The sequence below is a fragment of the Vulpes lagopus genome, chromosome 3 (assembly GCF_018345385.1).
Source record: "Vulpes lagopus strain Blue_001 chromosome 3, ASM1834538v1, whole genome shotgun sequence".
Taxonomy (NCBI): Eukaryota; Metazoa; Chordata; class Mammalia; order Carnivora; family Canidae; genus Vulpes; species Vulpes lagopus.
In genome coordinates, this window is record NC_054826.1 from 94,858,895 (window position 1) to 94,886,239 (window position 27,345).

General features: G+C 57.2%; 1 protein-coding gene across 4 annotated transcripts; it reads right to left on the minus strand.

The window, feature by feature from the left end:
• Positions 1-2,505: 2,505 nt before the first annotated feature.
• LIMK1 (LIM domain kinase 1) lies at positions 2,506-26,014 on the minus strand. Of its 4 annotated transcripts, none has more exons than XM_041750867.1 (16): positions 25,880-26,014; positions 24,174-24,270; positions 17,112-17,250; positions 16,734-16,843; positions 15,303-15,509; positions 13,148-13,253; positions 12,869-13,035; positions 11,672-11,855; positions 10,743-10,829; positions 10,290-10,421; positions 8,910-8,969; positions 8,582-8,647; positions 7,005-7,161; positions 5,483-5,538; positions 5,064-5,221; positions 2,506-4,968 (listed from the first exon to the last, which is right to left on the minus strand). In XM_041750867.1, exons 1-16 carry the CDS (start codon positions 25,932-25,934, stop codon positions 4,806-4,808), a joined length of 1,944 nt encoding a protein of 647 aa, XP_041606801.1. In that variant the 5' UTR covers positions 25,935-26,014; the 3' UTR covers positions 2,506-4,805. The 4 variants fall into 4 exon arrangements, with proteins under 4 accessions (XP_041606801.1, XP_041606803.1, XP_041606802.1 ...); XM_041750869.1 differs by lacking the exon at positions 25,880-26,014 and adding an exon at positions 20,694-20,943; XM_041750868.1 differs by lacking the exons at positions 24,174-24,270; positions 25,880-26,014 and adding exons at positions 20,052-20,343; positions 20,694-20,764.
• Positions 26,015-27,345: the final 1,331 nt, after the last annotated feature.

The window sequence follows — 27,345 nt, forward strand, 5'->3', positions numbered from 1 at the left end:
GCAGAGGGAGAAGCAGGCTCCATGCACCGGGAGCCCAACGTGGGATTCGATCCCGGGTCTCCAGGATCGCGTCCTGGGCCAAAGGCAGGCGCCAAACCGCTGCGCCACCCAGGGATCCCTTCTGAGGGTTTTAAATTATAAATTTAGTTCATTTGGCAAACGATCAGTCACATTTTCTATTTCTTCTTTGGTGAGTTTTAGCTGTTTGTGTCTTTTAAGCCATCCATCCATTTCATCAACATTTAAAACTTCCATACATCATAGGACACTATCAAGACAGTGAGAAGACAACCACAGAATGGGAGAAAATATTTGCAAATCATGTGTCTGATAAGGGATTTGTGCCCAAAATATTTAAAGAACACTTACAACTCAATAATAAAAAGAGAGATAATCCAATTAAAAATAGGCAAAGGAGGGTTGCCTGGGTGGTTCGGTTAAGCATCTACCTTTGGCTCAGCTCATGAACCTGGGGTCCTGGGATTGAGCCCTGCGTTGAGCTCCCTGCTCTGTGGGGAGCCTGCTTCTCCCTCTCCCTCTGCCTGCTGCTCCCCCTGCTTGTGCTCTTTGTCAAATAAATAAAATCTTAAAAAAATAAAAATGGGCAAAGGACTTGAACAGACATTCCTCTAGAGAAGATACACTAACGGCCAGTAAGCACATGAAAAGGTGATCAACATCATTGGTCATTAAGGGAATGCGGTTCAGAACCACAAGGTACCACCTCACACTTCCAAGGATGGCTGTAATAAAAATGACAGACAATAATAAGTGTTAGCAAGGACAGAAGAAGTTGAAACCCTCACACATTGCTGGTAGGAATGTAAAATGGCACAGCTGATGTCGAGAACAACTTGGAAGTTCCCTCAAAATTCTGGAACATATAGCCAAGTAAAATGGAAACATATTTGCACAAAAACTCATGCACCAAGTTTCTTAGTGGCATTGTTCATAAGAACCAATAAATGGAAACAGATCACATGCCCAACTGATGAACAGATAAGTAGTGGTATATCTATACAATGGAACATTATTCTGTACAAGAAGGGATTAAGCACTGATACATGCTAGGACATGATGAACCCTGAAAATATACTGAAAGATCAGGCACAGAAGACCAGATATTGAATGACCAAAGCATATCTATCTTCAGAGACAGAACGCAGATTAGGGGTTGCCTAGGGCTGGGGGAGGGATGAACTATGTGTGTGGGGGTATTAGAGAATGACTTAATAGGCATAGGCTCTCCTTTTGGGCAATGAAAATGTTCTAAAATTAAACTGGTGATGGTCACACAGCTCTGAAGACATAGAAACTACTTTAGAAGTAGGTGACTTGCATGTGAATTGTGTCGCATTTTAAGTGTTAAAAAACCAATTAGGACATCAGAACCAAGTACGGGCTGCAGCAACTCTGGATATTTTCTTCTTTGCTTGTGTGTCCATCAGCTACCTACCCTCCCTTCCCTTATTTGATGTAAACGTTTTGATGATATTGGTGGTGAACTTCACTATTTTAGTTACGGAACAAGCAAGTGGAATCTGAGTGATGGGTATGATGACTCTAGCATGCTGCTGTCCCTCCCTTTTAGGAAGAGAAGGGTGTGTCTAGGCACAAAGGATCCTTGCTCCTAGTTGGGGGTAGCCTGAAGTTGTTAAGAGTACCATAATTATTATGGTAGAAAGATGTGTATGGGTGACAGGTAGCTAATGGGGTGGACTGTGCTAGTTACCCTGTCTCAGCCCTAAACCCACTCCCATTTTCTGTGATGCTGTTGTTGGACTGCTGAAAACTACATTTCCCAGGCTTTCCTGGCAGCCGGTTTCCCCGTTAAGGTTGGCCTGCTAATAGGGGCCACCTGGGGGAGACCTGGAAGTGCAAAAAGGGAAGGGACTTTCTTGTGCCCTCCTGCACAGTCAGCAGGGGCAGATTTTTGGCTCCAGCACTACCATTTCTGCACCCACCTTCTTAGAAATTCCAGCATCAACTGCTTAGGATCCAACCTCCTGCCAACACACATCAAAGATCCAAGCACTGCAGGGGCACCTGGGTGGCTCAGTCTGTTAAGCGTTAGGCTTGATTTTGGCTTAGGTCATGATCGCAGGATCGTGAAATCGAGCCCCGAGTCATGCTCTGCACTGGGTGTGAACATGCTTAAGATTCTCTCTCCTTCTGCCCCTCCTCTGCTTGTGTGCTCTCCAATCCCCCCCCCCCGAAAAAACACCTTTATTTCTTAAAAGTTCATTTATTTTTAAATATTTATATTTATTTTTGAGAGAGAAAGAGAGAGAGAACAAGCAGGGGAGTGGCAGAGAGAGAAGCAGACTCCCCACTGAGCAGGGAGCCCAACATGGGACTCGATCCCAGGAATTATGACCTGAGCTGAAGGCAGATGCCCAACCGACTGAGCCACTCACTCACCCTAAAACTTTATTTTTTAAAAAGATTATTTATTTGAGAGAGAGCACGAGTGGGGTGGGCGAGAGGGGGAAGCAGACTCTGCTAAGTAGGGAGCTTGACACATGGGCTCGATCCCAGACTCTGGGATCGTGACCTGAGCCAAAGGCAGATGCTTAACTGACTGAGCCACCCAGGAACCCCTCAAAAACAAACAACCCCACTTTAAAAATCCAAGCTTTGGTCTCATAGGGCTCCTCCCTCCAAGGTCCTAGCCAGCTTCCAAGATGACCTCGTGATCCCTTCTGGTACAGATATGCTTGGCCTTGGGTAGCCTGCTCTTACACTGAATCTAGGTTGGCCTGTGTGACCACTGGAATATGGTGGAAGTAATGCTGTGACTTCTGAGACCAGGTCATAAAAGGCTCGGGAGCTTCTGCTTGGCTCTTTTGGGATGCTCACTCTAGAGGATGCAGCAGGGATGCTCAAAGAGCCTGGTGGAGAGGCCCTGACAGGGACTGAGGCCTCTGGTCAGCAGCCAGCCATGTGAGGGAGACACATACAAAAGTCCTTGGAAATGGACTCTCCAGCTGGTCATATCCTCAAAGGATTGCAGCCCAGACAGTATGTGACCAAAACCTCAGGAGGGACCCTGGACCAAAGTCACCCACCCTACCTCAGGAGAGACACTGGACCAAAGTCACCCACCATACCTCAGGAGAGACCTGGACCAAAACCACTCACCCAAGCTGCTCCCAAATTGACAGACTTAAGCCATAAGCAACCACTATTTTTTCAAGCCACCAAATTTAAGGGGTGATTTGATATGCCAACACCAGATAGCTAAAGTCACCCTCACTTTCCCTAAATGCCCCTGCTGGGGGGCAGTAACTCCTTCCTGAAATTCCCCATCTCTGGGTTGTCCCAGTGTCACTTTTTACCCCTCTGCTGTCTTTCAGCTACTATGTCAACAACTCCCTTGCATTTAATGCCCTCTATTTGAAATAACCAGTGCGATTTGTTTTCCTGACTGGACCTTACGTTTTAGAAAGGAGAGGACATTATTATCACATGAGAGCAGTGCCTACCCTAGCACCTCCTCCTCCCCGCTCCCAAAGCTGCTCCCACCCGTATGGTCCCAACCTGCCCTCCACTCTCGTCTTCCCACCAGGCTTCTAGTCACAAAGGGCCACTCTCGTTCCGGGCTCCTTGCGCCCCAGACATATATGGCAACCAGGAACCTGGTTGGGGAGTATGAAATTTATTTTATTGTTCTGTGTCTAGGTTTTCTTCCTTAGACATCATGATTCCTGGATGGAGGCGGACATGTCCCACGCTCCCTGACCCGCAGTCCCACGGGCCTGTTTGGATTGTTTTCCAGGCTCAAAGTGCACTGAGGAGGCTTCACAGTTTTAATACTTCCTAGATGCTCAACTGAGGCAAAGTGACAAAATGGCCCCCCCACCCCCGCCCGCCAGAAAAATAAAGCCCCAAGCCCTCTGACAGCAGCTGCTGCAGCCGTATGAAAAAATAATACAAATTCTTCTCAAAAAATAGATTACACAGAAAGAACCCAGAGGACAGAGGGCCACGGGGAGGGGCGTCCTGGGGAGAAGCCCGGGAGGGGCACTGAGATGGACTTTGGGGATTGGGATGCTGGTGGACACCTGCCTCGTCCGCTCTGCCCAGCGTCCCTCTGTGGCTCCTCCCGGCTGATCCAGGGATCCGGCTCCCCTCTCCCCCAGCAGACCCTCCCTTCACCCTGAGGCCTGGTACCTGCTTCTCACTAAAGTGGCTTCGAGAAAGAAATGAAGAGACCCAAAGCAAGAGAGGCCTGCGGCTTAGCTACTGGGAACTCCCACCCTCCAGAGGCAGACCTCTCTGTTTGGGGGTTTGGGTAACTATCAATACCTGCTATTACAGAGATACCACCCCCCGGGGGGGGGTGACACACCCCAGAATGCAGCCTCTCCCTCATTTGGTGCCCTCCTACGAACCCAGCCCTGACCGGTCCAGTCTGAGGCTGTCTACTGGCCTGGCCTCAGAGAAGCCACAGACGGGGAGTGTGCGCAGGATGGCTGGGGGCAGCGGGGTGGAGGATGGGGCAGGACTCACACGGGCCCTCCAGCTCATGCAAGGAGAAGCGAGAGGGGGTGGCCCCACCAAGACAGGTAAGGCAGGGTGAGGTGACGGCGTGTGTGCAGCCAGGCCAGCTCTGGGGCCAGGGGCAGAGATGGGGCAGGGGCCACGGCCCACAGGCTAAGAAAAGGCAAGTCAGGGCCCGGTGCTGGGGAGGAGTCTGGGTGCCTGCCGCTCAGCTGGGGGCTCCACGCCCGGGCCACGACCTGTAGAGGAGTGTGGTACAGGGTGGGTCCTCCAGAGGTGGGCACGGGGGCAGCCGGGTGGGCTCAGTCGGGGACCTCAGGGTGAGCGGGCAGTCCGCTCTCGCCTCGCCGGTAGGTTTCCCAGAAGCTCCTGTCCAGTTCTTCCAGCTGCAGGCCCAGTGGCAGGTGGCTGGCCAAGTGCATGCGGAGGGTCTCCAGCCACTGCTCCAGCTTCATGAAGGAGGGCCTGGGGTGACAGGCGGATGGGATGGTGGGTTCTGCTCCGCTGGAGACTGGCCCCACCCCTAGGGCTGCTGCAGGCGGAGCGCCGACTGCACTTACCTCTTCTCGGGGTCCAGATCACAGCAGCGCACAGTTATGGGGAAAAAGCTCGGCGGGCAGTTTGGAGGGCAGTAACGGTCCAGGAAGCCCCGCACATTGAGGCCAAAGTCCATGGTGCGGGGCAGGTAGTCGGGGTCCGCATTCACCCGCCCAATGATCTGTCCAGCACAAGGCCCAGAAGTGACCCAGGGTGGCGGGGGCTGGGGGTGGGTCTCAGGGGCTGGGCGCTACCCAGGCAGGTTTAAGAGCAGGTCACACTTGGTCTGGTATCGCCTGAGCACCACACCCCCTCCTGGGGGTACAGGTTGCTGTGGGCAGTCCCATTCCAAGGAGCTCCCCTCTCCACCCCTCGGGGCTGGGGCCCCTGCAGACTTCCAGCCTGCAGCCTGATGCCAACTGCCACCCATCCCTGGACCTACCTCGCACAGGACGATTCCAAAGGAAAACACATCCACCTTCTCATCGTAGCTGCGGCCTGGATGAAGAGATCAGCTGTCAGCAGGTGAGGCTGGATCAGGAGGCAGAGGCCACCGACCTCCATGGGACCGAGGCTTAGGCTCTGCCCACCACCCCCACCAGGTCTGAGCAAACCTTTGAGAGGCAAGGATGAGAGCGCTGGTGGTTCCAGGCCCAGCTTGGCCACTGACCAGCTGTTTGACTCTAGGCAAGTCATGGACCACATGGTGGCCCTGGAAAGCATCCGTGTCAAACCCCTGGGATGTGTGACAATTACTTTATTGGAAAAAAGGTTTTTGCAGATATCATTAAGGATCTCGAGATGAGATAATCCTGGATTATCTAGACGGGCTCTAAGCACCACTGCAAGTGTCCTAAGAGAGAGTGAGGAGGAAGAGACACAGGACTGGCGGTGGCCCCATGCCTGGGAATGCCAGGACAGCCACTAGGAGCTAGAAGCAGCAAGGAGTGGGTTCTCCCCTACAATTCCTGGAAGAAGCATGGCTCTCCTGGACTTCAGACTTCTGGATTCCAGAACTATGAGAGAATACGTTTCTATGGTTTTAAAGCACCCGGTTTGTGGCAATCTGTTGACAGCAGCCCCATGGACTGACACAGACTCCCTGAGCCTCAGGCTCTTCAGCTGTGAAATGGGGAGACTACAGGACGTTAAACACGACCAGGACAGCAACTCTCACGTAGCAGATTCCAACTGTTTTACACGCTGTAGCTGATCCTCACAGCCTCCCTGAGAGGTAGGGAGTTAGCGCCATTTTGCAGGTTAAGTCATTGGGGTGAGAGGCGGGTGGCTATGTTAAAACTCGGGTTGGGGCTGGCGCCGAGATGCCCCTGGCTCCACCTGCCCTGACCCTGTGCGTGCTCAGCCCCTATCCAGGCAGGGGCCCTACAGTCCACGGTGTGGGCATCTGGGGGTCACCGTGTGATGGGCCTGATGAAAAAGAAATGGAGTGGGAGAGAGGATCCTGGGTGGGCCAGGCTGTCCACCACCTGCTCCCTGGGCCCCGTGAAGGCACTGCCTGGCATGAGACGTGACGGTGTGATTATGTTCAGGATCTGAACATGGGCAGAGGATGATACAACCACAGAGGTCCTAATGAGAGGGGGGCAGGCATGGAAGGAGACCTGATGATAGACACAGATGTCAGAGAGGGTGCCAGGGTCCTCGCCTTTGTTGGAGGAAGGGGCCTTGGGCCAAGGACTGTAGGCTACAAACGAAATGGGTTCTCCCTTTGAGCTTCCAGAAGGAACTTGGCCCAGCCAACACCTGACTTCAGGCCGGTGAGACAGACGCTGTACTCCCCACTCCTACTAGAACTAGATGGTAATTTGTTTTTTTAAGCCAAGTGGGTGGTGATATGTTACAGCCGATGGGAGACGGACGAGTCACAGGACCCAAGGAGGGTGCGGAGGGGAGGAGGTGGAAGCCAGGGATGGGGGCCCCTGCAGCCCTGCCGGCCCACTCACCATTGATCATCTCAGGCGCCATCCAGTATGGGTTGCCCACTACCGTGTATCGCTTCTTGCGATCTGACTTCTTGATGCTTCGAAGGCCTCCGGGCTGTGTCTTCTCTTCTACCATGAGCCGTGCCAGCCCAAAGTCAGCCACCACCACGTTCTTGTTCTGTGGAGACAAAAAAGCAGGGGCCACATTGAGACAGGCTCCTGGTGCCACCTGCCCACTCCACTCCTCATCAGATGCTCAACGGATGCCCTCTGTTGTGGGGTGGAAACCGGGATAGGCCACCCTCTCCTCACCCCCGGCACACCACCCTGGCTCAGCCCTGCAGTGACACCCATCGCCAGCAGGAGCAGCCTGACAGGCTCCTCGGAGGAGGGAGGCAGGGGATCCAGCCTCGCCCACCTCTCTGTGCTCACAGCTCACTGCTTTCTGAAGCCTACGTGCCCCCACAGCCTCCTGGAAGTTCCTATCAACCCTGCCAACTCTACAGTGACCAACTCATTGCTTCCTGAATGTCATACTGCCTGGCCTTTGCACGTGCTTTTCCTATCACCTCAAACACTTCTTGTACTGAATTCATTTGGCAAACGCCTGCCTGGAGAACTTCTTCATCCAGGACTGGATCTCAACCTGCCTGTAGTGTGATGAATAGTCTCCTCCTCCAAATTCACGTCCGAGAATCTCGAAGTGACTGTATTTGGAGACAGGATTTTGCAGATGCTACCAGTTAAGATGAAGTTATACGAGATCAGGGTGGGTCCTAAATCCAGTGCCTGATGTCTTTATAAGAGGATGCACAGACACACGGAGTGAAGACTCAGGCAGAGGCTGGAATCATGTGGCTGCTGGCCAAGGAACGCCAAGGAGCGCTGGCGCCTCCAGAAGCTGAGAGAGAAGCACGGGACAGATTCTCCCTCTGAGCCTCTAAGAGCCAACCTTATCAACACCTTGGTTTGGGACTTTCTGTTTCCTAAACCCTCCGAATACACTTCAGTTGTTCCAAGCCATCCAGCCCATGGTTCTTTGTGATGGCAGCCCCCAAGAAACTAGTGCACCCCCTCTCCAGCTGGGCACCGTCAGCCACCCCCTCCCTTCGCTGCCTCCTGCAGACAGCCTATGGTCCCCTCCATCCCCACCCTTCAAACCCTGGGCTCCCTGCCCACCCCCCCTTAGTTCTCCACTTCAGTGTACCCCCCTCCAGGGCCTTTCAGAAGCCGGCCTTGACCATGCCAGCCCATGTGCTCAGGCCCTCCTCCAGGCCCGCGGTTGTTGTTGCCTGTTGCCGTGTGGTGTAGGCCTGGCCACTCTGCCCTGGGCAGGTCTGGCAACACAGGGCACATGAGCCTAAGCCATTACGGATGACCCATCACTTTCTCCTTCATCCGTTCATCAGAGCCTCCTAACAACCTGGGGTGCTGACGGCTCAGAGGGCTGGAGCCACGATCAAAGCCTGCCTCCCGGCGCTGCTTCTGCTCGGGTCAGAGGAGGCCCGGAAGCGGCCAGCAAGATCCCTGTCCCAGAAAGGCCAGGGGTGCAGGGCGGGGCTCCCACGCTCTCTCCCTCTTGGTCCCAGGCTGCTCACCTCTCGGACCAGGCAGTTGTGTGAGTTCAGGTCCCGGTGGATAATGTTCATGGAGTGGAGGTAAGCCTGGGGGCAGGGAGCATGAGGTCAGGGGGCAGCTGTGCTGAGGCACCTCCCCACCCCACCCCAGGGCTTCCACCTCCCCTCCTGCCCCAAGCTGGTGAGTGAGGCGTACTCTTCCCACCCCCACCTGATCCCCTCTGCTCTTTACCAGAGCTTCCCCATGGCTTCTGTTTCTAACTTCTTTGTAAAGTTTTAGGTTAGTGGGACAGAATCTTTTTATAAGTGGGGTCAGATCGCCCAGCCCATGGTCCCGAAGTCCACTCACCATCCCTGAAGCGATATCCTTGGCAAAGCTCACCCTCTGAGTCCACGGGTACTGGCTGTCCTGGGGGAGTGGGGAGAGAAGGGCCAACGGAGGCCGCGATGGCAGAATGGTTGGGGGGAGAGAGACGCCAAGGGAGCAAGTGTCCCAGAGAATCCAATGACCCCCCCCCCCATTCTCTTTTGTACCTCCACCTGTCCGCAACTAAGGGGTGGGGGTGAAGAGCTCAAAGATATCATTTTCCGGGATGCCTGGGTGGCTCAGTCGTTGAGCGTCTGCCTTTGGCTCAGAGTCCCGGATCGGGCTCCCCGCAGGGAGCCTGCTTCTCCCTCTGCCTGTGTCTCTGCCTCTCTCTCTCTCTCTCTCTCATGAATAAATAAATAAAATCTTTTTAAAAAGGTATCATTTTCCACTATGTGATTTCAGACACAAAGTGGGGGATGCTGCTGTGCAACTCCCAATCCAGCTCTTTGGAGGAAAAAAACCTCTATCTTCAACACAATCCCAATCTTTCAGATTTTTAGAAAATCTGAACCTACTTTTGTGTATCTCTGTAGGCAGAGATAGACGGGCCCAATGAGATCACCTGTAGGGAGGGCACCAGCGAGTAGGGCTCTGGCCTCAACTCATCTGGGGAGACACCTGGTTCTCTCACCCCACCCACACAGAGACCTCCACTGGGCAGGTGGGGACAGCAGAGTGCTGCTACAGATCCAGAGCATGGTGAGGAAGCCCAGGTGGGTGTAGCCCGCCATTCCCAAACTGCACTCAACCATAGAATCCTTTCTGAGAAATTGCACCTGTTAGGAGCCTGCTGGGGCTGCAGCCTGGGGGTGGTGGTGAGGAATCTGGGGTGCACAAGGGGAACGCTGAGATGCGGCACCATCCGAGAGCACCAGAGTGCTACAAGCTCCTCCTCAAATACTTCCTCGGTTTGGATTTGCAATTTTTATCTGAACCCTTAAAGAGAGTTCAGAATTGTACAGAACATAGTAAATAGTAAGAAGGCCCACTTACTAATAAAAAGAGGTAATAAAGGTGCCTTTCCTGAGCTCTTGCGCCCTGTGGCAGGCAAGTCTGAGTCTGGCAGCTCTGGGCCAGGGCAGGGCCAGGCAGTAGGTCCCCAGGACGGCCACCCTGAAATAGTCTGTGTGTGTCTCCAACCTCTGGGAAGCGGGGACCCTCTCTGGACCTGAGCTTTAGCTGGGAGTTGATGGCTCCCTGTCGGGCTCAGAATCAGGGTTTGGAGAGCCTTGGAGACCAGAGGCAAACCCCACTGAGGGGCTGAGGAAGCCTGGAGGGCAGCTGCCTGTCCTGGGCCCCTGGTGCTAGAGGCGGGCATGGGAGGGGAGGGGAGAGGTGGGGGACTGGGTTGGCACTCACCATGCTCTTGATGATGTCCCGGAGAGTACCCCCCTTGATGTACTCTGTGATGAAGTTGAGCCTCTTGTCCTTGTAGAGCACTCCGATGAACTTGAGCACGTTAGGGTGCTCCAGGCATCTCATGACCTTTACCTGGTGGGGGTGCACACAAGCCAGGCCTGGGGCTGTGCCCAAGCCTCCTCGTCCCTGTGCCGCCCTGTGCCCTCCTCCTGGGGCACCAGGGGCCCAGCCACCTCACAGGTGGGAGTCCCTGCCCGTCAGACCACGGTGCCTGTCTGCTTGGGTTGTGCCCCCCACTCCAGCTCCCCCTCCCCCAGCCGGGGGACACCCTCCAGCGAGATACTTTCTCTCCCTCCAGCATGTGGCTGGAGCGACCCATCCTCCCAGAAGCCTGGCTACCCCCTCAGCAGAGAGGTCTGGTGAGGAGGCGGCGTGGCAGTTCTGCTCACTGACCTCCTTGAGGAACGTCCTCTGGGTCTCTTCATCAAACCGGATCAGTTCCTTCATCACCATCACTTCGCCTGTCTCCCGGTGTGTCACCTGTGTGGGGACACCGAGGCACGGAGACTCGGTACTGACAGAGTTGCTCTTTGCCCGCCTGGTAGGCGGCCCCAGCCCCACCCCAGAACTGCCGGGGGACAAGGAGGCACATGGCTTGTAGGTCTCCACAGGCCTTTCAGGTGATGTCCCCTGCCCCCATGGGGCAGGACTTATCAGCTCCCTCATACGTGAGGAGATGGGACCTCGGGAGGCTTCCTGACAGCACCCAAGGTCACCCAGCAGGAGGAGGGATGGCTGGGGCTCAGGTGACCACCTGACCCAGAGACCAGCCCTTTCCTCTGCTCTGCTGAGTGGTCTCCTGGAAACCCAAAGGCGGTTCCACCAGGGACTCCCCTGCCCTGGGAAGGGGACCAGGAACAGGGCCTGATGGGTGCCTTCTGTATAATACTGAGCCTTCCAGCCTGGACACAGCCAGGTAACATTAGAGCCAAGGAAGGGCTCAATGTTAGTGTAGGGAGTCTGTGAAGGGGGTACGCAGTGTAAGGGCCATGGAGGGTTGGCTTCAGGCTCAGGGCACGGCCCGGGGAAGGAGCCTTCTGGGCCATCCCGGGCTGCCTTCCCACCCACCTTCCAACCACATCCTCCACATAAAGTTCTGGGTCTCTCTCTAGTAGGTTCCCTCCCCCTAACCAGCTTAGGGAAGCCCAGGTGGAGGAGAGTAGGGGCCAGGGAGTCTGGAAGCCCAGTGCTCCTTCCACTGTGGGTTTGGGTTCCTGGAAGCAGGCAGGACTGATGGGTCTCCCCTAGACTGTCCCCTCCCCCGCACCCCCACCCCGCTCCCCCCCCCCCCCCCCCCCCCCCTGCCCAGGCCCATCCTGTACCTTGATGGCTTGGCCGAAGCAGCCTTTGCCCAACACCTCCCCATGGATGAGATCCGATGGCCGGAAGATGCGGTGCGGCCGGCAGACCACACGGAGGGATTCAGAGCGACCCAGGTCCTTGCGCTGGGAGGCTGGGGAGCTTAGTGAGCCAGCACCCGGAGACCTGTCAATGCTGTAGCTCCTCCTGGGGAGACACACACAGTGCTCAGTGTCACAGGTGGCAGGTGGGCACCAGGCTTCAGCTCGGACCCCTTCCTCCTGCCTGCCACGCTCCCATCCACAGTTCATGTACAAGCAGCACCCCTACCCCAGTCCAGGAGAGGGTGGCACAGGGCAGCTCTCCTGGGAAGCCATAAGCCCCATCCTGATGCCAATGACCGTAGCCCTGTCCTAGGCCTGTTATCCTGCGGGTGCCCTCTGTAGGACTGTCTATCCTTGGTCTTCTCTGCCTGGTGACCCTAGGTCAGAAGCTTTATCTCCCAGGACTTGGGTGCCAGGCCCCAGGGTGTGGTCCTGTCCAGGACGCCTGTAACCCTGCTATGTAGGTGGCTCCACAGGACAGCTCGAGCTCCAGACAAATACACAGGAGGGGGAAATATAGGCCTTTGGCACCACTGTTTTTTAGACTAAAAGTGGTTTCTCCAGAGGGTATCCCTGCAAAATTCTTCACCAGGAGTCCTGAGCAGGCCTGTGGTTAAGTGGAGTGAGGACCAGGCTGGCTCTGGGTCTCTTCCATGTGCTCCCCCCACTTCAGAGGGTCTGGGGCCCCTGGTACCTCCTTCTGGACCCCTGCCATGGCCTGCGAGCCATCTCTGGCCTTGAGCACCCTTGTGCACAGGGGACCAGAGTGCTCTCTGAAGCACATCTCTTTGCCACAACAGCCTTTAGGGGACCCGCCACTCCCCAAAGACATTCCATGCTCCCATGTCCTGAGCTACCTGCTGGCTGCTCCTTGGAGCCAGGGCGCTGGTCCATTCTAGAAGTGCCATATAAACCCCAGCGAGGGGAGCTCAGTCCCCTACTTTCTCCCGTCTCGTGACCCTTCCCCTTTCTTAGCCCTCTGCAACCTTCACTGGCCTGCTTCTTTGCAGGGCTGACTCCCCCACCAGACTGAGACCTCCTTGAGGGCAGCGAGCAGGTCCCAAAGCCCTGAAACCCAATGCCAGTGAAAGTAAATACGACAAGGGGCTGACTTACAGGACAGGCTTCTGCCGGGAAGAGGTGCCCACCTCCCCACTGGGAGTGGGGGTTGGGGAGCCCAGGGGGCTGAGCTCAGGCCCTGGCCCGTGACCCGGGGTGTCATGGGGGTCATGCTCAAGAGTTAGCTGGAGCAGGCGGCTGGTTTCCTGGATCAGCAGATCAATCTGGGGAGAGCAGGAGTGTGGACAGGTGAGTCCAAGGTGGTGGAGAGGGAGGGGGGGGGAGGAGGGGAAAAGCACCACCTCTAATCCCCGCTTGCCAGGCTGGGACCCATACCTCATCCAGGGGCACGTTCCGGATGGGTGTGCCATTGATTTCGAGGATCCGGTCTCCCACGTGGATGGAATTCTTCACATCTGGGCTCATGCAGCCTGGGTCCACTCTGTGGGGACAGAGTAGTGGTCAAACCCCTGCCTGCCTGTCCACTGGAGCCCTGACAGGAACCAAGGCCACGGGAATCAGATCAGGGTGAGGCAGCAAATAAATTCTATTTTGCATGATTGACAGACAACTGTATAGAGTCTGGAGTTCTGGATTGGTGAGGAGGAATTCTGTAATCGATTACTGATGTCTGCTGTGGGTGGCAAACCACAGGGAAAGAAGTACTTGCTACTCTACACAGGATGCTCAGGGGCTCCCCTTCAACAGAGTGCTGTGTCTGCCATGAAGATAGACAGCTTTCCAACTGTCTATGTTCCAGGCAGACAAACATCACAAGATGGGTCCTAAGAGGGTCTGGATCCACTGAATTCCTGGTTCCCAAACTTGCCCTGATAAGGCGAAGGCTTCCACTCCTCCAGAGTGAGCAGGATGGGGCTTGCTGCCCACTCCCAGCCACATGACGACACCCACAATCTAACTCATGGAGTGGCCAATTTGTCAAATTCACTTGCTTCTTTTAACATTTTGGTTACTGTGTTTTCATTTTGTCTTCATGAAAGCTTTTTAAGGAATGTTTACTTTGTCTTTGCCCTGAGATGGGGAAGGGGTGAGAGGTGGAAGAGAAAAGAGACTGGGGACTTTAAAAAAAAGGTTCATGAGGGGCTGCCTGGGGAGGCTCAGGTCATGATCCCAGGTCCTGAGGTCTGAGTCCTACATTGGGCTCCCTGCTCAGCGGGAAACCTGCTTTTCCCTCTCCCTCTGCCCCCATCCCTGGCTTGTGCTCTCTTGTGTCAAATAAATAAATATTAAAACAACAACAACAACAACAACAAACAAACCAGTAAATCTGGTCAGCAGTCTTTGGGCAGGCTGAGCTGCTTCTCCAAGGGGCACGGTCTATGCCGAAATTGCTGGGAAAGTAGATGCTGGCTGGTGAGAACCCTCATCCGGTGAGGGACGCAGGGAGAGGAGGTGCCGTTGGTTATTCTGTTTCTAAAAGTCGGCCTGGTTTTGAGACCAGCTGGTCTGGGAGTTCCCCATCTCTCTCACCAGTCTGTGTGCCTGCTGTGTATATGAGGCACCTGCTCCCTGGCTGATGCTCAAGTTGGGGGAGCAGAGGCAGGGTCAAGGCCAGACGCATCCTTCCCCAGCATCACTCCCCTCCTGACCAGAGGGCCCCACCACAGTGCTGGGACCTGACAGCCATGTGAGAAGTGTTCACTGGATCCACTGGAAGCTGGCACTTGACTCCCAGGCCCGCTCAGGAGGACATTTAAAACTACTTTACTCAAGGAGTGGATCAAGGCCTAAGAGAATTCTTAGAAGGCTCCAAGGTGCCCAACTCCCTCAGTGTATAGACAAAGACCCTAAAGCCCAGAAAGGACAAGGGGCTGCTCAGCATCACATAGCATGCTGGCGACAGGAGGTGGCTCCTTAATCTGCATTTCTTCTCACATTTAAAACCTTTTCTACATCCTTTAGAATCTTCATTAGCCATGACCTACTCATACTAAATGTTGGTTTTGTATGCCCTAACATGTTTTTATTTCTCTCCGTTTCTTGAAGGGTATTTTCATCAAGGATAGAATCCTAGGTTGATGGTGTTTTGCTCAGTGCATCAAATATATTATTCTGCTGCTTTCTAGCTTCCATGGTTTCTGTTGAGAAACCAGCTGCATGCCCCCCTGAAAGTAACTGATCTCTTTTCTATGGCCATTTTTTTTTTTTTTTGAGAGAGAGAGGAAAAAAGAGAGAGCGAGAGAGCGCCTAAGCATGCTCCAGGCAGACAAGTGGGAAAGTGGAAAGTGGCAGAGGGAGAGGGAGAAGCAGGCTCCCCGCTGAGCAGGCAGCCTGCCGTGGGGCTCCATCCCAGGACCCCGGGATCATGACCTGAGCTGAAGGCAGATGCTCAACCAGCTGGGTCACCCAGGTGTCCCAGAGCTGGGTTCTCTATCTGCGCCCAAAGGCTCACCCAGCCCTAGTGTCAGCCGCCCACCCAGAGCACCCATGGCCACAGCCACACAGGCTGCCACCTTGGCCAGCCACTCACCCCTGGACGCGGACGGTGTGGGAGTGCTCTGTGCTGCAGCCTGGCGGGCAGTGGGCGGGGTCAATGGAGACCGACAGGCCACGTTTGCCATGAGGTGAGGCGGGGATGGATACTAGGGTAACTGTGTGGGGCAGGCGGGAGCCGGGGGAGTCGGGCAGGACCTGCTCGATGGCGGGGGTCACCACAGTCTGGTAGTAGCAGTGCCCGCTGCAAGGGCCGCGGGTGGCAGGGACCCAAAGAGGGGGAAGAAAAGAGTGTCAGGGTAGTTGCCAGCATCACTACTCCCCCCATCTCCCGGCCCCAGGCTCCTCTCTCCCCGCCACTTCCCCTTACAGCACTCCCATCCCCCCAACTCCCACCCCCCCCCCCAGCACTCCCACCCCCCCAACTCCCCCCCCCTGCAAAACCCACCCCTTCCATGGCAGGAGGATCCCAGCTGCCTGATGGTCCTGGAGCAGCAACTGAGTGTGCCTGGCCCAGGCCTTGCCCCTCGCCAAAGCTCAGTCATTCTGGGCTTGTCCACTCCCATCATGCTATAAACTGGCCAGGACAAGGCCAGTGACTAAATCCAGTTCAGGAGGAAGTCATTAAAAGCCCATTTGGGACTGTGCCATGCCGCCTGGGAATCCAGCTTTATCAGCACTGTATAATAAAGAATTTGCCTGGTCTTTGTTCTGGGAAAGTAGCTCTAAATCCTTGGAATCCGAGTGTCCCTCAGACCATACCTGAGCTTGTGTGAACCGAGGACTCAGGATGGGGGCTGGCTGCGGGCAAGGCCAACTATGTGACTGGGGGGGGGTGCCTGTGACCCAGTCTGACCTTGGAGGCAGTGGGGGTGGGGCCAAGAGTGGCTAGAAAATAAGTTCAATCGTGCACCCAATGAATCAATCAATGATGCCTATATGATGAAACCCCAATAAAAACTCTGGTGATGCCAGGATGGCTGGGGGTGTCACATGCCCCGATTGTGTGGGGGAAAATGTGTGGAAGCTCTGCACCTGGGATCCTCCCAGACTTGACCACTCTCAGTGTCACTACAGTTGGCTGGCCCTCGTACGAAGGGATATGTAGGCTTTATAAAACCCCCATAATCCTAAGTATAGGGCTTTCCTGAGTTCTTGGAGTCGTTTAGTGAATTATCAAACTTGAGGTGTTGTGGGAACCCCCGAACTTGGGGTGGCTGTCCGACGTGAGGGCAGTCCTGTTGGGGACTTGGCCTAAGTTTGCAGGGTCTGTGCCAGAACCGCACCTCAGTGACATGGAAGAGCAGGCATCTGACGCATTCTCACTGTGACTCCTGGGTCATTTCTCAGTGACCACGTCACTGTCCTTCTATTAACAACTGCCCCACCCAGGAAGGGGAAGGACCCTGGTGTGGAAGGTCTGGAATGAGGTGGGACCCCAGGCTTGGAGGGGACCAGGGGTGCTCACCAGTACAGCTTGGAGTGCTCCACCAGCGTGTAGGTGTCTCCGTCACCGATGAAAGTTCCGCACGTGAGGCAGATGAAGCACTCGGGGTGGTATTTCAGCTCCCCAGCCACCTGGCAGGAGGGTGGCAGGGATGATCCTTCAGCCCCCACAGCTCCTCCCCATGGCCTTCTCTTAGAAAGGCAGCCCCAAACCAACTCTGGGGGCCTGGCTGGCCAGCTCTAGAAGGCTGGTTCTACGCATAGACAGACCAACAGGCTCAGAAGGCAGGGGGAGTCAGAGCCAGAAAAAAGGAACAGAAGAGAACCAGAGGAGGGAAACCCATGAGGACGCATGAGTGCCAGCAGCGGCTGTGGGGTGTGAGTGGGGTGGGGCGCTCACCATGACCAGCCCCTTGGTGATGTGCTCCGAGCACCCGTGGCAGGCCTCTCCATAGCGGGCCCAGTAGTCCCTCTTGCAGAAGAGCTGTCCATCCTTCTCGTAGTATTGGTGTGAGAGGGAGGCACTGCATTCACAACACCTGGGTGGGAAAGGCCCAGGGACTCAATCTGGCCCGGCCCCCTTCCCCACAGCTGGGGCGGGGGGGCTCTGGAAGAATCAGAAAAAGGTTTGCTCCCCCCACCCCACCCCTTGGGCAGAAGAAGCCTTTACTGGGGCCTAGGATTTAGCTGCAGTCTACAGGGGCCTCTGGAAGAATCAGAAAATGTTTGCCCCCCCCACCCCACCCCTTGGGCAGAAGGAGCCTTTGCTGGGGCCCAGGGTTTAGCAGGTGGAGTCAGGGCTGGCTTCCACCTCCCTCAGCCCCTCAGCTGGAAGCCTTTGTGCAGTGCACAGCCTGTACAACCACCCACCACAGTTCTGCACCCCGAGCACCAGATCATCTGGCCAATTCCATCAGTCCCAGGGTGAGAGATGCTCTTCATATCTTGTCATACAAGGAAGATGGGCAGAGAAGGGAAATGACCTATTCTTGCTCACAAGTCTGGTGTAGGGTGGAGATGGGAACCTGGGCACCCAGGACTCAGGTGGGGCTGGTGCCGATGGCAGTGATCCTGCAGAGCTATGAAGAGACCTACCAAATGCTGGTCCCTACTTAACCCACACAGGCCGCCCTGAGGCAGATGAACTCCGGAGGCTCCGATGTGCCCAAGGTCATGTGATGGGCATCACAGAGTACAGCAAAACTACTCCCTGTTCCACTATGATATACGGCAGGAATCTGGCTCAGCAGACATCAACCAGGATCAGTGAAGATGGATCTCCTTGTTTCCTAGACCTCATCCAGCCCTTGGGGGCCACAGCCCCAACAAGGGGGCTTGGTCAGCCTTGCTAACTCCAGCTCAATCAGGGCCCCAGTGCCTGCACGTTCCCTCAGAAGAGCCGTCACACCATACACAGAACACTCAGATGTGCAGTGATCAAGGCCAGGACCCCCTGCCCCATCAGGAGGGGCTACAATAGAGGCCTGGCTGGGGGGAAATGATGGACCCGCTCCCACAGGCCAGGAGCTAGACCTACATGCTTGGCTTCCTTCCACCCACGAGTGAGTTGGATGGGGACCAGGAGCTCAGCTAAGTCAGATGAGCAAATGCAGAAATGCATAATGGCCAGAGAGCTGGCAGGGCTTTGAAGAGCCTGACTGAGGGTCCTGGGTGCATAGGTTCATCTGAGCTACGGTTGTGAGCAGAGGATGTGCTCAGCTCTGCTGTTATTTGAGCACAAGGTCATGTGGGGACAGACCAGGGTACCAGGCTCAGAGCTCACGCCCAGTAGGGAAATGATCCAACAGAGAGGAGAGTAGGAAAGACTGAGGCCTGAGTAAGACTGCCTGGGACCCAGGCAGCCAGGGAACCCTCAACCTCTGCAGCCAGCACATGGTCTCACACTAACTGTACTCACTGATGCTCTTTAGGAACTGGGGATAGGGACACCTGGGTGGCTCAGCAGTTGAGCATCTGCCTTTGGCCCAGGGCATGATCCTGGAGTCCCAGGACGGAGTCCCACATCAGGCTCCCTGCATGCAGCCTGCTTCTCCCTTTGCCTGTGTCTCTGCCTTTGTGTCTCTCATGAATAAATAAAATCTTAAAAAAAAAAAAAAAAAAAGGAACTAGGGATGAAGGGGAAGGAAAGGATGGCAGCCAGGAGTGTTGGCGGGACACTGTCCCTTTAAGAGGATCCAGACAGTTCCCCATTGTCTGGGAGCCTGAGGGGAGGGGCCGCTGGGAGCTGGGGGGAGAAGGCACCGAATGCCAGGGTTCAGAAGCACGAGGTGGGGTGCATCGTGGAAGGGGGGGTCTGATAAGCTCCCCTGAGGAGAGGTGGGAGTGGGGGAGGGAGGGCCTCGGGGGACCGCGGTGGGACGCAGGAGCAGGCAGCGGAAGCAGCACTGGCCTGGAGCCATGACGTCATGCACAGCCCTTCCTCGCCCGCCCCCCACCCTACCCCGCCAGGGCGCCCTTAGGGGGCGTGCACCTCACCGCTCCTTGTGTGCGGCGGGCCAGGATGTGGGGGAGCCCTAAACGGACGCCCGGGAAGGTGCTCAGCAGAGGAGCCGGCTCCGCATAGAGGCGGCCGCGGTGCCGTGACCTTGCGGAGGCTCCTCCGCTGCCTGCGCGCCCCGGGCCACCAGTGAGTGATTCACTCTGCCCTTCCACCGAGTAGACAGACGCTCATCGGGTCACAGCGATGTCCCCGCAGAAGTCTCCCCCTGGCTCCTGGCTCCTGGGCTGCAGGAAGTGGCCCCGCCTGGCTCTGGGTGGGTGGGCTGGTGGGGGCTCCAGAGCAGCTGCCTTCCTCGGGGAGAGAATGCTCGGGGAGAGAATGCTCGACTCCAGCCTGCAAACTCCTATCCCTGACTCCAGCCTGCAAACTCCTATCCCTGCACTCCCGCACAAACATTCCTCACCGCAGCAGCCCTGGAGAACCCCGCGCTGACTCACCCCAGGGCTGGGTAAGCGTAGTCTGCTCCCTGGTCACCACTTCCTTGAAGCCTACTCAGTCACCTGGCGGGGGTGCTCCCACAGACCGTCTGCAACACGCCCGGCCCCGGCGCAGGCCCCGGCGCAGTCAGCACCGCCAGCCTTTTGTTGGCTGCACCAGTCTCTGCCACCAACCCTCAGGCTCTCTGAGGTCCCATGCCAGGCATCCGCAAATGCTAGACCCCAGGGAGAATGTAAGTGTTCCCGCTAAACCTGGAACAGGTCCCACCCCTAGCATCCCAGGATGGCCCCAGGGCACTCCCGCTGGGCCTGCCTCTCACACTGGGGATCTAGCCCAGGCCCACAGAGCAGCTTGGTTCTGGCACTCAGGGCTTCGGTGTACCTGTGTGTGTGGAAGGTACTCAGGAGCCCTGGCGCTGTCCATCCCTTCACCCCAAGCTCATATCCAGTCTCAGGCCAGGGGAGGAAGGTGAGGCAGGCAGGCCTGACTCTTAGCGGTGCCCCACGCATGCTGCTGCCCCCCAGCAGGAGCACCAGGCACTGAGGGTGCTGGGAGATGGCCCAGGGCCAGACCAAGGAACCGCTGGAGGACGGTCTTTGCCCCAATCTGGGCACCCGTCCTGTCCTGGAGAGCAGGCAACCACAGAGCCAGGCTCCGGCAGCAGAGGAGGATCCTGGGGAGGGCAGGGAGATGCTGCACTGGAGGGCAGTGACAAGCTCTGCCGGTCCGTGCTCCCAGGGATGCCCTGTGTGCTCCCAGGGATGCCCTCGCCCAGGGCCACATCCCTGGATACCAGGAGTGAAGAAAGAGCAACTGGAAGACCAGAGGGTCAAAAGTCTTAGCAGCAGTCAGCCTGCTGCTTCCCCCAATGGTGACCAAGGAGTTTCAGTTCTCCTGCCCAACAGTCCAGTCCCAGGTAGGTCTGCCTCCCATCCAGTATCCTCCAGCCCCCTGGGGAGCCCTCACACCAGGGGTCCTGCCTGAGATCTGGGACAGGTGGGGAGGGAAGGGCTCTGCACTCACTTGGCTCCTCTGAGGAAGCGGCTTCTCCTCAGGGCCAGCATCTTTTGCAGCATGGGGCAGCGCAGGAGTTCAATCAGCCAGACCAGCCAGTGGCTTCCCCATCCTGCTCCAGGCCCTCAGGATTGGAGGCTGCAGAGGGTGGGGCTAGCGTGGCCACAGAGCAGGGGAGAAGGCTGCAGCCATGGGTGAGGAGGACTTGGTGTAGGGCCACAACAGGAAGCAGTTGGGGGGCCTCCTCCCTGGGCGCACTCTGGGGCGGGCAGGAAAGCAGGAAGGTGGTGGCCTGCACTCTCCCCCAGCCCTCAGCCCTGCACACCTGAGAAAGCGCCCTCCAGGCCCCTGGGCCTCTGGGCCTCTGATTGGACAAAGGCACCAGAGGCTGGGGACTCTCTGGGGATAGAACAAGCTCCGAAGCAGCTGCTTCTTCGGGTGCCGCTCCCACAGGAACAGAGGTTGACTTCCAGGACAGTCTGTCGTCCTCGCCTGAGAGGTCCCCCAGAGGGGGCGGGTGGCTGCTTCCCAGGGCCCAGGCTCTGAGCCCTGTGCCAGCCCCACGCCCACCCCTCCTCGCCCGGGGCCAGCCCACCTGGCCTCTGGGGAGATGTCACCAGAGCTACAGTGGCCCTCGGGTTTGTGCGCTGTTGGCTTAAGGGAAGGAACCTCCCACACACAGCAGCTGGAACAGAGCAAAGCTTGGACCACTGGGCCTGGCTGGCCATGACCGGGGAGGATAGCTAGAACGGGGGAAGGATCCCTGCAGTGATGGTGACCCCCAGTGCTGGTGCCAGAGGCACGCCCTTGTGCTTTTACAAGGCTCTTACTGCAAGGACTTTGGGGCCCAGGGGCTGGTGCCAGCCCCGTGTCACATCACGGCACTTGAGAGGCTCCTAGGGACAAAGAAAGTAAAGAGTCCAGAGCCTGGTGGCCATGGGGGTTGGGCAGGCAGGGACTCCTCTGACTTGGGGGTAAGGGCACTGTTGGCCTTGCTCACATTTAGGGGCTCCTGGGAGAACCACACACCACTGGGTCAGGAGCACTTGTGGAAGCTAGAATGTGGATCCCTGGAAGCCCTCTCTCATTGAGGGAGCCTTCCCTGAACCCCCATCACACTCAGGATGGCGGCACATCCTCCTCCCTACTGCCCTGACCTGGGGCCCTCCTCCTCTCTGGGCTGTGGGCTGCGGGGCAGGGACCCCTCCAAAGCTAGGTTAGTACATCCTGCCTACCCCCTGCTTCCCTGCTGTGGCTTCTGTGGCTGCATTCCTGGCCCTCCCCCATGTCTCCCCAGATTTTACCTCCCTCTGCATCCTCAGCACAGGGGTCCCCAAAGTTCTTCCCAATTCCTCTCAGGGACCCATCCTGAATCCCGCCCACCATCTCAGCACACTGCCCCAGTGTCCCCAAGTGAGCTGCCTCTCCCACCTCCCCACGTCTGAGGGGTCTCAGACCACCTCACCAGCTCTGGGCCTGGGCACAGCCACCTGGGATGGCTCGCTGCACTGCAAGGCAACGTGGTTGGGCACAGCTCATCATCAACCCGATCCCCAACTCCAAGAGAGCCGAAGGACGACCATCCTCCCCAGCACCCAGGGCAAAAGCCCAGACGGCTGCAAGATGCTGCTCGGCTGCAGATGCTGCTCGAGCTATCCTGCACCCCTCACCTCTTCACCTCTGCGAGGACTTGGAGCAAGGCCAACACAGGCTCCAGCCCTAGCTCTAGCCTGTGCAAACGGCACAACTAGTGGTACCTCACAGGGTTATGGAGAGGACTTAATGAAATACAGTTGGCCCTTGAACAATGCAGGAGTTAGGGGCACCAACCTCCGCACAATCCCAAATCCACGTGTAACTTTCAGTTCCCCAAACTTAACTTCTCATGGCCTCCTGTTGACTGGAAACCTTCCCCGTAACGTGAACAGTCAACTAACACACAGTGTACATGATACTTCATACCCACTGTATTCTTATGGTAAACTAAGCTACAGAAAACGTTATTAAGAAAATCGTAAAGGAGAGAAAAGACGTTTACAGTATCGTGCTGTAGAAAACCTGCAGTAGACTGGTGCAGTTCAAACCTGTGTTATTCAGGGTCAAGGGTAATGTTCAGAGCGCCCAGTAAACAGTGGCTAATGCGACTACTAGCCAGTATTGTCCCCTCTTCTCCATTTGTAGTCACTGTCCTAGGTCAGGCCTTATGAGCTCAGATCCCTGACTACTGTGACAATCCCTTCCCTGCCAAGTCACCACCATCTGCCCACTGGGATGGTGTTTTTCAATAGCACTTCCACCCACGTTCCTCCCCTGCTTGCTGTGAACCCTCAGCTGACTCCCTGCTGCCCTTGGAAGGTCCTTATCTTGGCCTTAGCGCCTTTTCACAAATTAATCCCAACCTTGCCTCCTCTGTTTGCTCTTTTCCAACCAAATGAGCTACTCCCATTTCTGTCTCTGTGTGGATGGTTTTCTCTGCCTACCCAGAGCCCTCTTCCTCCCTGAAGGCCTTGGAAACTCCTGATTGGGAGCCCGGGGGACCCGGCGCCTGTCTCTCTTCTGTCCTCACCAACCAGGGTGGGCGCTGTGTGCTCACTTCACTTGCTGGCTATGTGACTCTGGTCAAGAGCATTAACCTCCTTGTCCCCATGAATGGCGACAACGCGATATCAAACCAGAGTCCTAGGAGGGTGCCTGGCCCTTACTAAATTGCAGAAAATGTTGGACATTGTTCCGAAAGACAAAAAAAAACCAACCTGTCAGAGATTCCCACTGCCTAAAGTAAACCCCTTTAGCTGTCAGTCAATGCCTTCCCACCTCAACTCTGCTGTTTGCTGACTGGCCCCGGCCTGGTCACCACCCCTTAGCACCTGCCAGGCCCACTGCCTGCAATTTCTTCCCACCACACTTTTCCATGTGGAAAAATCTCACGTCTCTGAGACCCCGGTTCTGGTTATTGCTAATTTGAAGGCTGTGCCCTGCACCTGCCTCTCAGGATGGTCCTGCTGGGTTGCTGGGCCACCTTTGGGTCCTATGTGCCTGACCACACCCCTGACCCCACTCTCTTATGCTTGGAGTTGGTTTCTGGAAGAAGGGGCTGGTCTGACTGGGCTGTGCATGTTCACAACCAGCCTGGGGCCTGGGCTGTATCCCCCTTCCTTCTCTGGAGCATGAGGACCCAGAAGGCAGAGGCACATGGCCTTCCAGTGCCTCCCCCTGCCTAGGAGCTGGTAAACTCAGTGATACTGGTGCAAATGCAGGTCTCTCCCTTCCTCTCCTTAGAGCTCTAGAATGACAAAACCAAAGGCCTTTGGGGACCTTCTTATCCAAATGCATCATTTTAGAGATGGGGAAACGGGGGCCAAGGACTTGCTGGAAGTCACAAGCAGAGATGGCAAAAGGAAGAGCCAGGTCTCCCAGACTGCTGACCCAGCCTCTTGTCTCTGGCAGGCCTTGCTTGGGGGCACCCCGACCCCGGCCAGCCTGCCCTACCTGAAGCAGTCTGCGTGCCAGTCAGCATTCAGGGCCTGGAGGTACTGGCCATCATAGATCCTCTGGCCGCAGCTCGCACACATGGGCAACTCACTTCCTGCAAGGAAGACAGGGAGTCAGGAATCATTCTTCGGAGGCGCCATCTGTTGCAGGCCCAGCCTGCCCTGCCTACCCCATGTAGACCTGTACATCCTCGTGCATATACAGGCAGCACCCAGGCACTGCGCCTAGCAAAAGAAGAAAGCACACAGGTCTGAGAGCCTTGCTGAGATCTTGCCTAAGGCACTAAGCCTCTGTGGGCCTTGGTTTCCCTGTCTGTAAACGGAAGAGGAGGATCAGAAGATGTCCACTCTCCAACAACAGCATTCTTCTGCTTCAACTCCTGTCTGGCAAGGTCAATAGGGAGAAAGAAAGTGGCAGAACTTAGAGATAAGGCAGCAGGTGACACTCTTGTCACAGCCCCTTTCTTCCCCTGCCTGTCCAGGAAGAGGAGCTTTGAAAGGGCAAGGACTGGACAGGGCTGGGCTGGTGTATCTAGGGCTGAAGACCCCAAAGGAGCAGAAAGGCAGGAAGCCCAGAGGTGCTGGCCTCATCTCAATCTTGGCTCTGCCTTGGCCTAGGAGGGCCTGGGGATGCAGAGCTGGGCACTTCCAGACACCTGCTCTGGGGATGCCTGGCACCTCCTCAAGCCAGCCACTAGGCATGCTTAGTCATTCTAGTATCTGGTATCCTCAGAGCTGGGTGGGCCCTGGAGGATCCCTCAAACCTGCTCCTTCCCATTGTATAGATGGGGAGACTGAGTCCTGGAGAGGGTAAGGCTTGCCTGGTCACACAGTTAGGCTCCCAGGTCACAGCCTGGCCCTTCACGAGGACGCAAGGACCTAAGGTAGGGGTGATAGTGAGATGGGCACTTGCCCCAAGCAGGCCTTCAGGGGCCTGGGGGAGGAGGGCTGGCAGGAGCCCTAGGAAAGAGCAGGCCTGGAGGGGCTGGCGGAAACCGGACCTGCACTGGACCAGGTGAGCCTCTGTGACGGCTGCCAGGGAACCTAGGGAAGGCCACCCCATGGAGGGAGTCCTGGGGGTCTTCATACCCTTAACTGTCCTGCAACCCAATCCTTAGGCTCCAGGAAGGGGAAAGGAGGGGAAGAGGAGACTAAGCTGAGAGTCGCCCTCCCAGCCAAGACTGATGGCAGGCACTAGGTTTGGTGCAGGGAGAGCGGGTAGGGGCCCCAGGATACTGCCGACGGTTCCCTGGAGGAGGCTTCTCTCTGCTCTGCCCATCAGGGCCTCCAACCATCAGTACCGAGGGGCAACCACCCAGCCCCCGATTGTAAAGTGGGTAAACTGAGGCCTGGCACGTAGCACCTGACTCAAGGTCACGGAGCTGGGCAGAGAGCTCGGAACCAGGGCTGCGGCTTCCCCAGCACCTCTTTCTTCCCGGCCGGCTTAGAGACAGGATAAGGGGGCCCCAGTGCGAGCCCCGGGTGGGCCGAGCACGCGGAGGGGGGCCGGGGCCGGCCGGGGCGGGCGGGGACGAAAGGGAGGAGGGGCCACGGCCCGGGAGGGGGAAACCGAGGGGGAGCGCGTCAGGGAGGGGCCTGCGGGCTCGGGAAGGGCGAGCTCATCCCCAAGGAGGCAGGGGCGCGGCCTCGCGGCAGACCCGGCCCCTCCCGTGCCCCCGCCCGCCCGGCCCGCGCCCCGCGCACCTTCTTCTCCCATACGTTCTTCCCTCCAGGTGCAACAAAGTAGCGTCAACCTCATGCACTCGGCGGGGGGCGGGGCCGGCGGGCTGGGGCTGGGGCTGGGGCTGGGGCTGGGGCTGGGGCTGGGGGCGGCCCGGGCCCCGCGAGCTCGCCCGCCGCCGCCGCCGCCGCCGCCGCCGCCGCCGCCGCTGGCCCGGGAGGCGGAGGGCGCGGGCCGGGCCGGGGTGCGCTCGGGGCTCGCGGCGCGGCCGCCGCCTCTCGGACACCTGGTCCGGCACCGGCTCCGAGCCGCGGCCGCCCAGGGAGCGAGCGGAGGGGCGGGCCGGGGCGGGGCCTGGAGCTGCGGCACGAGGGCGGGGCGGGGCGCGGGCGAGCGGCCCAGCTGCCCTGCGCGGCCCCGCCCCGCGCCCTCGGCGGCGCCCGCCCCGCCCTTTCATTCATCCTCGCGCGAGCGCCGGGTCCCTGCAGGGCGCCGCGACGCGGGGACCGTAAGCCGAGGGCGGCGGCCTCGCAGGGGAGGCGTGCTCCGAGGCGGCACCGAGGGAGATGCACAGGCCCGGAGAGGGGCGCCCCCGTGACCCAGCCCCGAGCTGGAGGAGGCGGTGCGGGCCCTAGGGGCCGAGGTGGGCGCCTGCCAGGCCCCCGCCCTCTCAGGCCTGCAGTGACGTCTCGTCTCGGGCCCTCACCGGCTAGGCAGGGAGCTGCAAGAGGAGGATCTGGAGAGGGGCGAATCTGCGCAGGGTCTGCCCTTTCGCGTGCCCGAGATCTGGAGCTGGCGCTGCCCTGAACAGGGTTTGGGCTGGGTGAGATGGCCGGAGCAAGCGGGCTGTCCCCAAAGCACAGGTCCCCAGCCTAGCACTGAAGAAGAGGACGACCCTGCCTAAAGGGGGAGAATCCCAGTATGCTGGACCTGGGGAGGGGGTGACCCTTCCTCCCTTTAGACACTCCCACTTGCTCCCAGGGCAGAAAGGTGGTGAGTGGAAAGCTTGAACCACGTGCCTAGGTACACCCGGTAAACAAGGGTGTCTGGGCACAGCTGCTGCCCAGACTTGGGCTCTACATAACATGTTTGTGTAGACTCCTCTAGCCAGGGCCCGCAGCCCATGGCCTGCAAGGCAAGGGCACTCACTCCTGGGTGCAAAAACAGTTACCTGGGGATGCGAGAAGATATTAGAATTTTAATTTTTGATAAGGAAGAAGCTGGGCTTTTAAAATGCGTAATATTTAGATCGGTGTTGGTGCCCTTCCTCTATCTGTTGGTCAGATGGCTTTGGGAGAGGGCCATAGTGCAGGGTGGAGGACAGCACCACAGAATGAACCTGGAAGGGCCGTGGTGATGTTGTCAAGTTTTAACAAAACAGAAGCTGGTACAATGGACTGAGGCTGCCAAAGATTCCTGAAAAGAAAGCAGAGGTTGAAGACAATGCTAATACAAGACTAACAAAAAAGATGGAGCTGGCACTTCTATC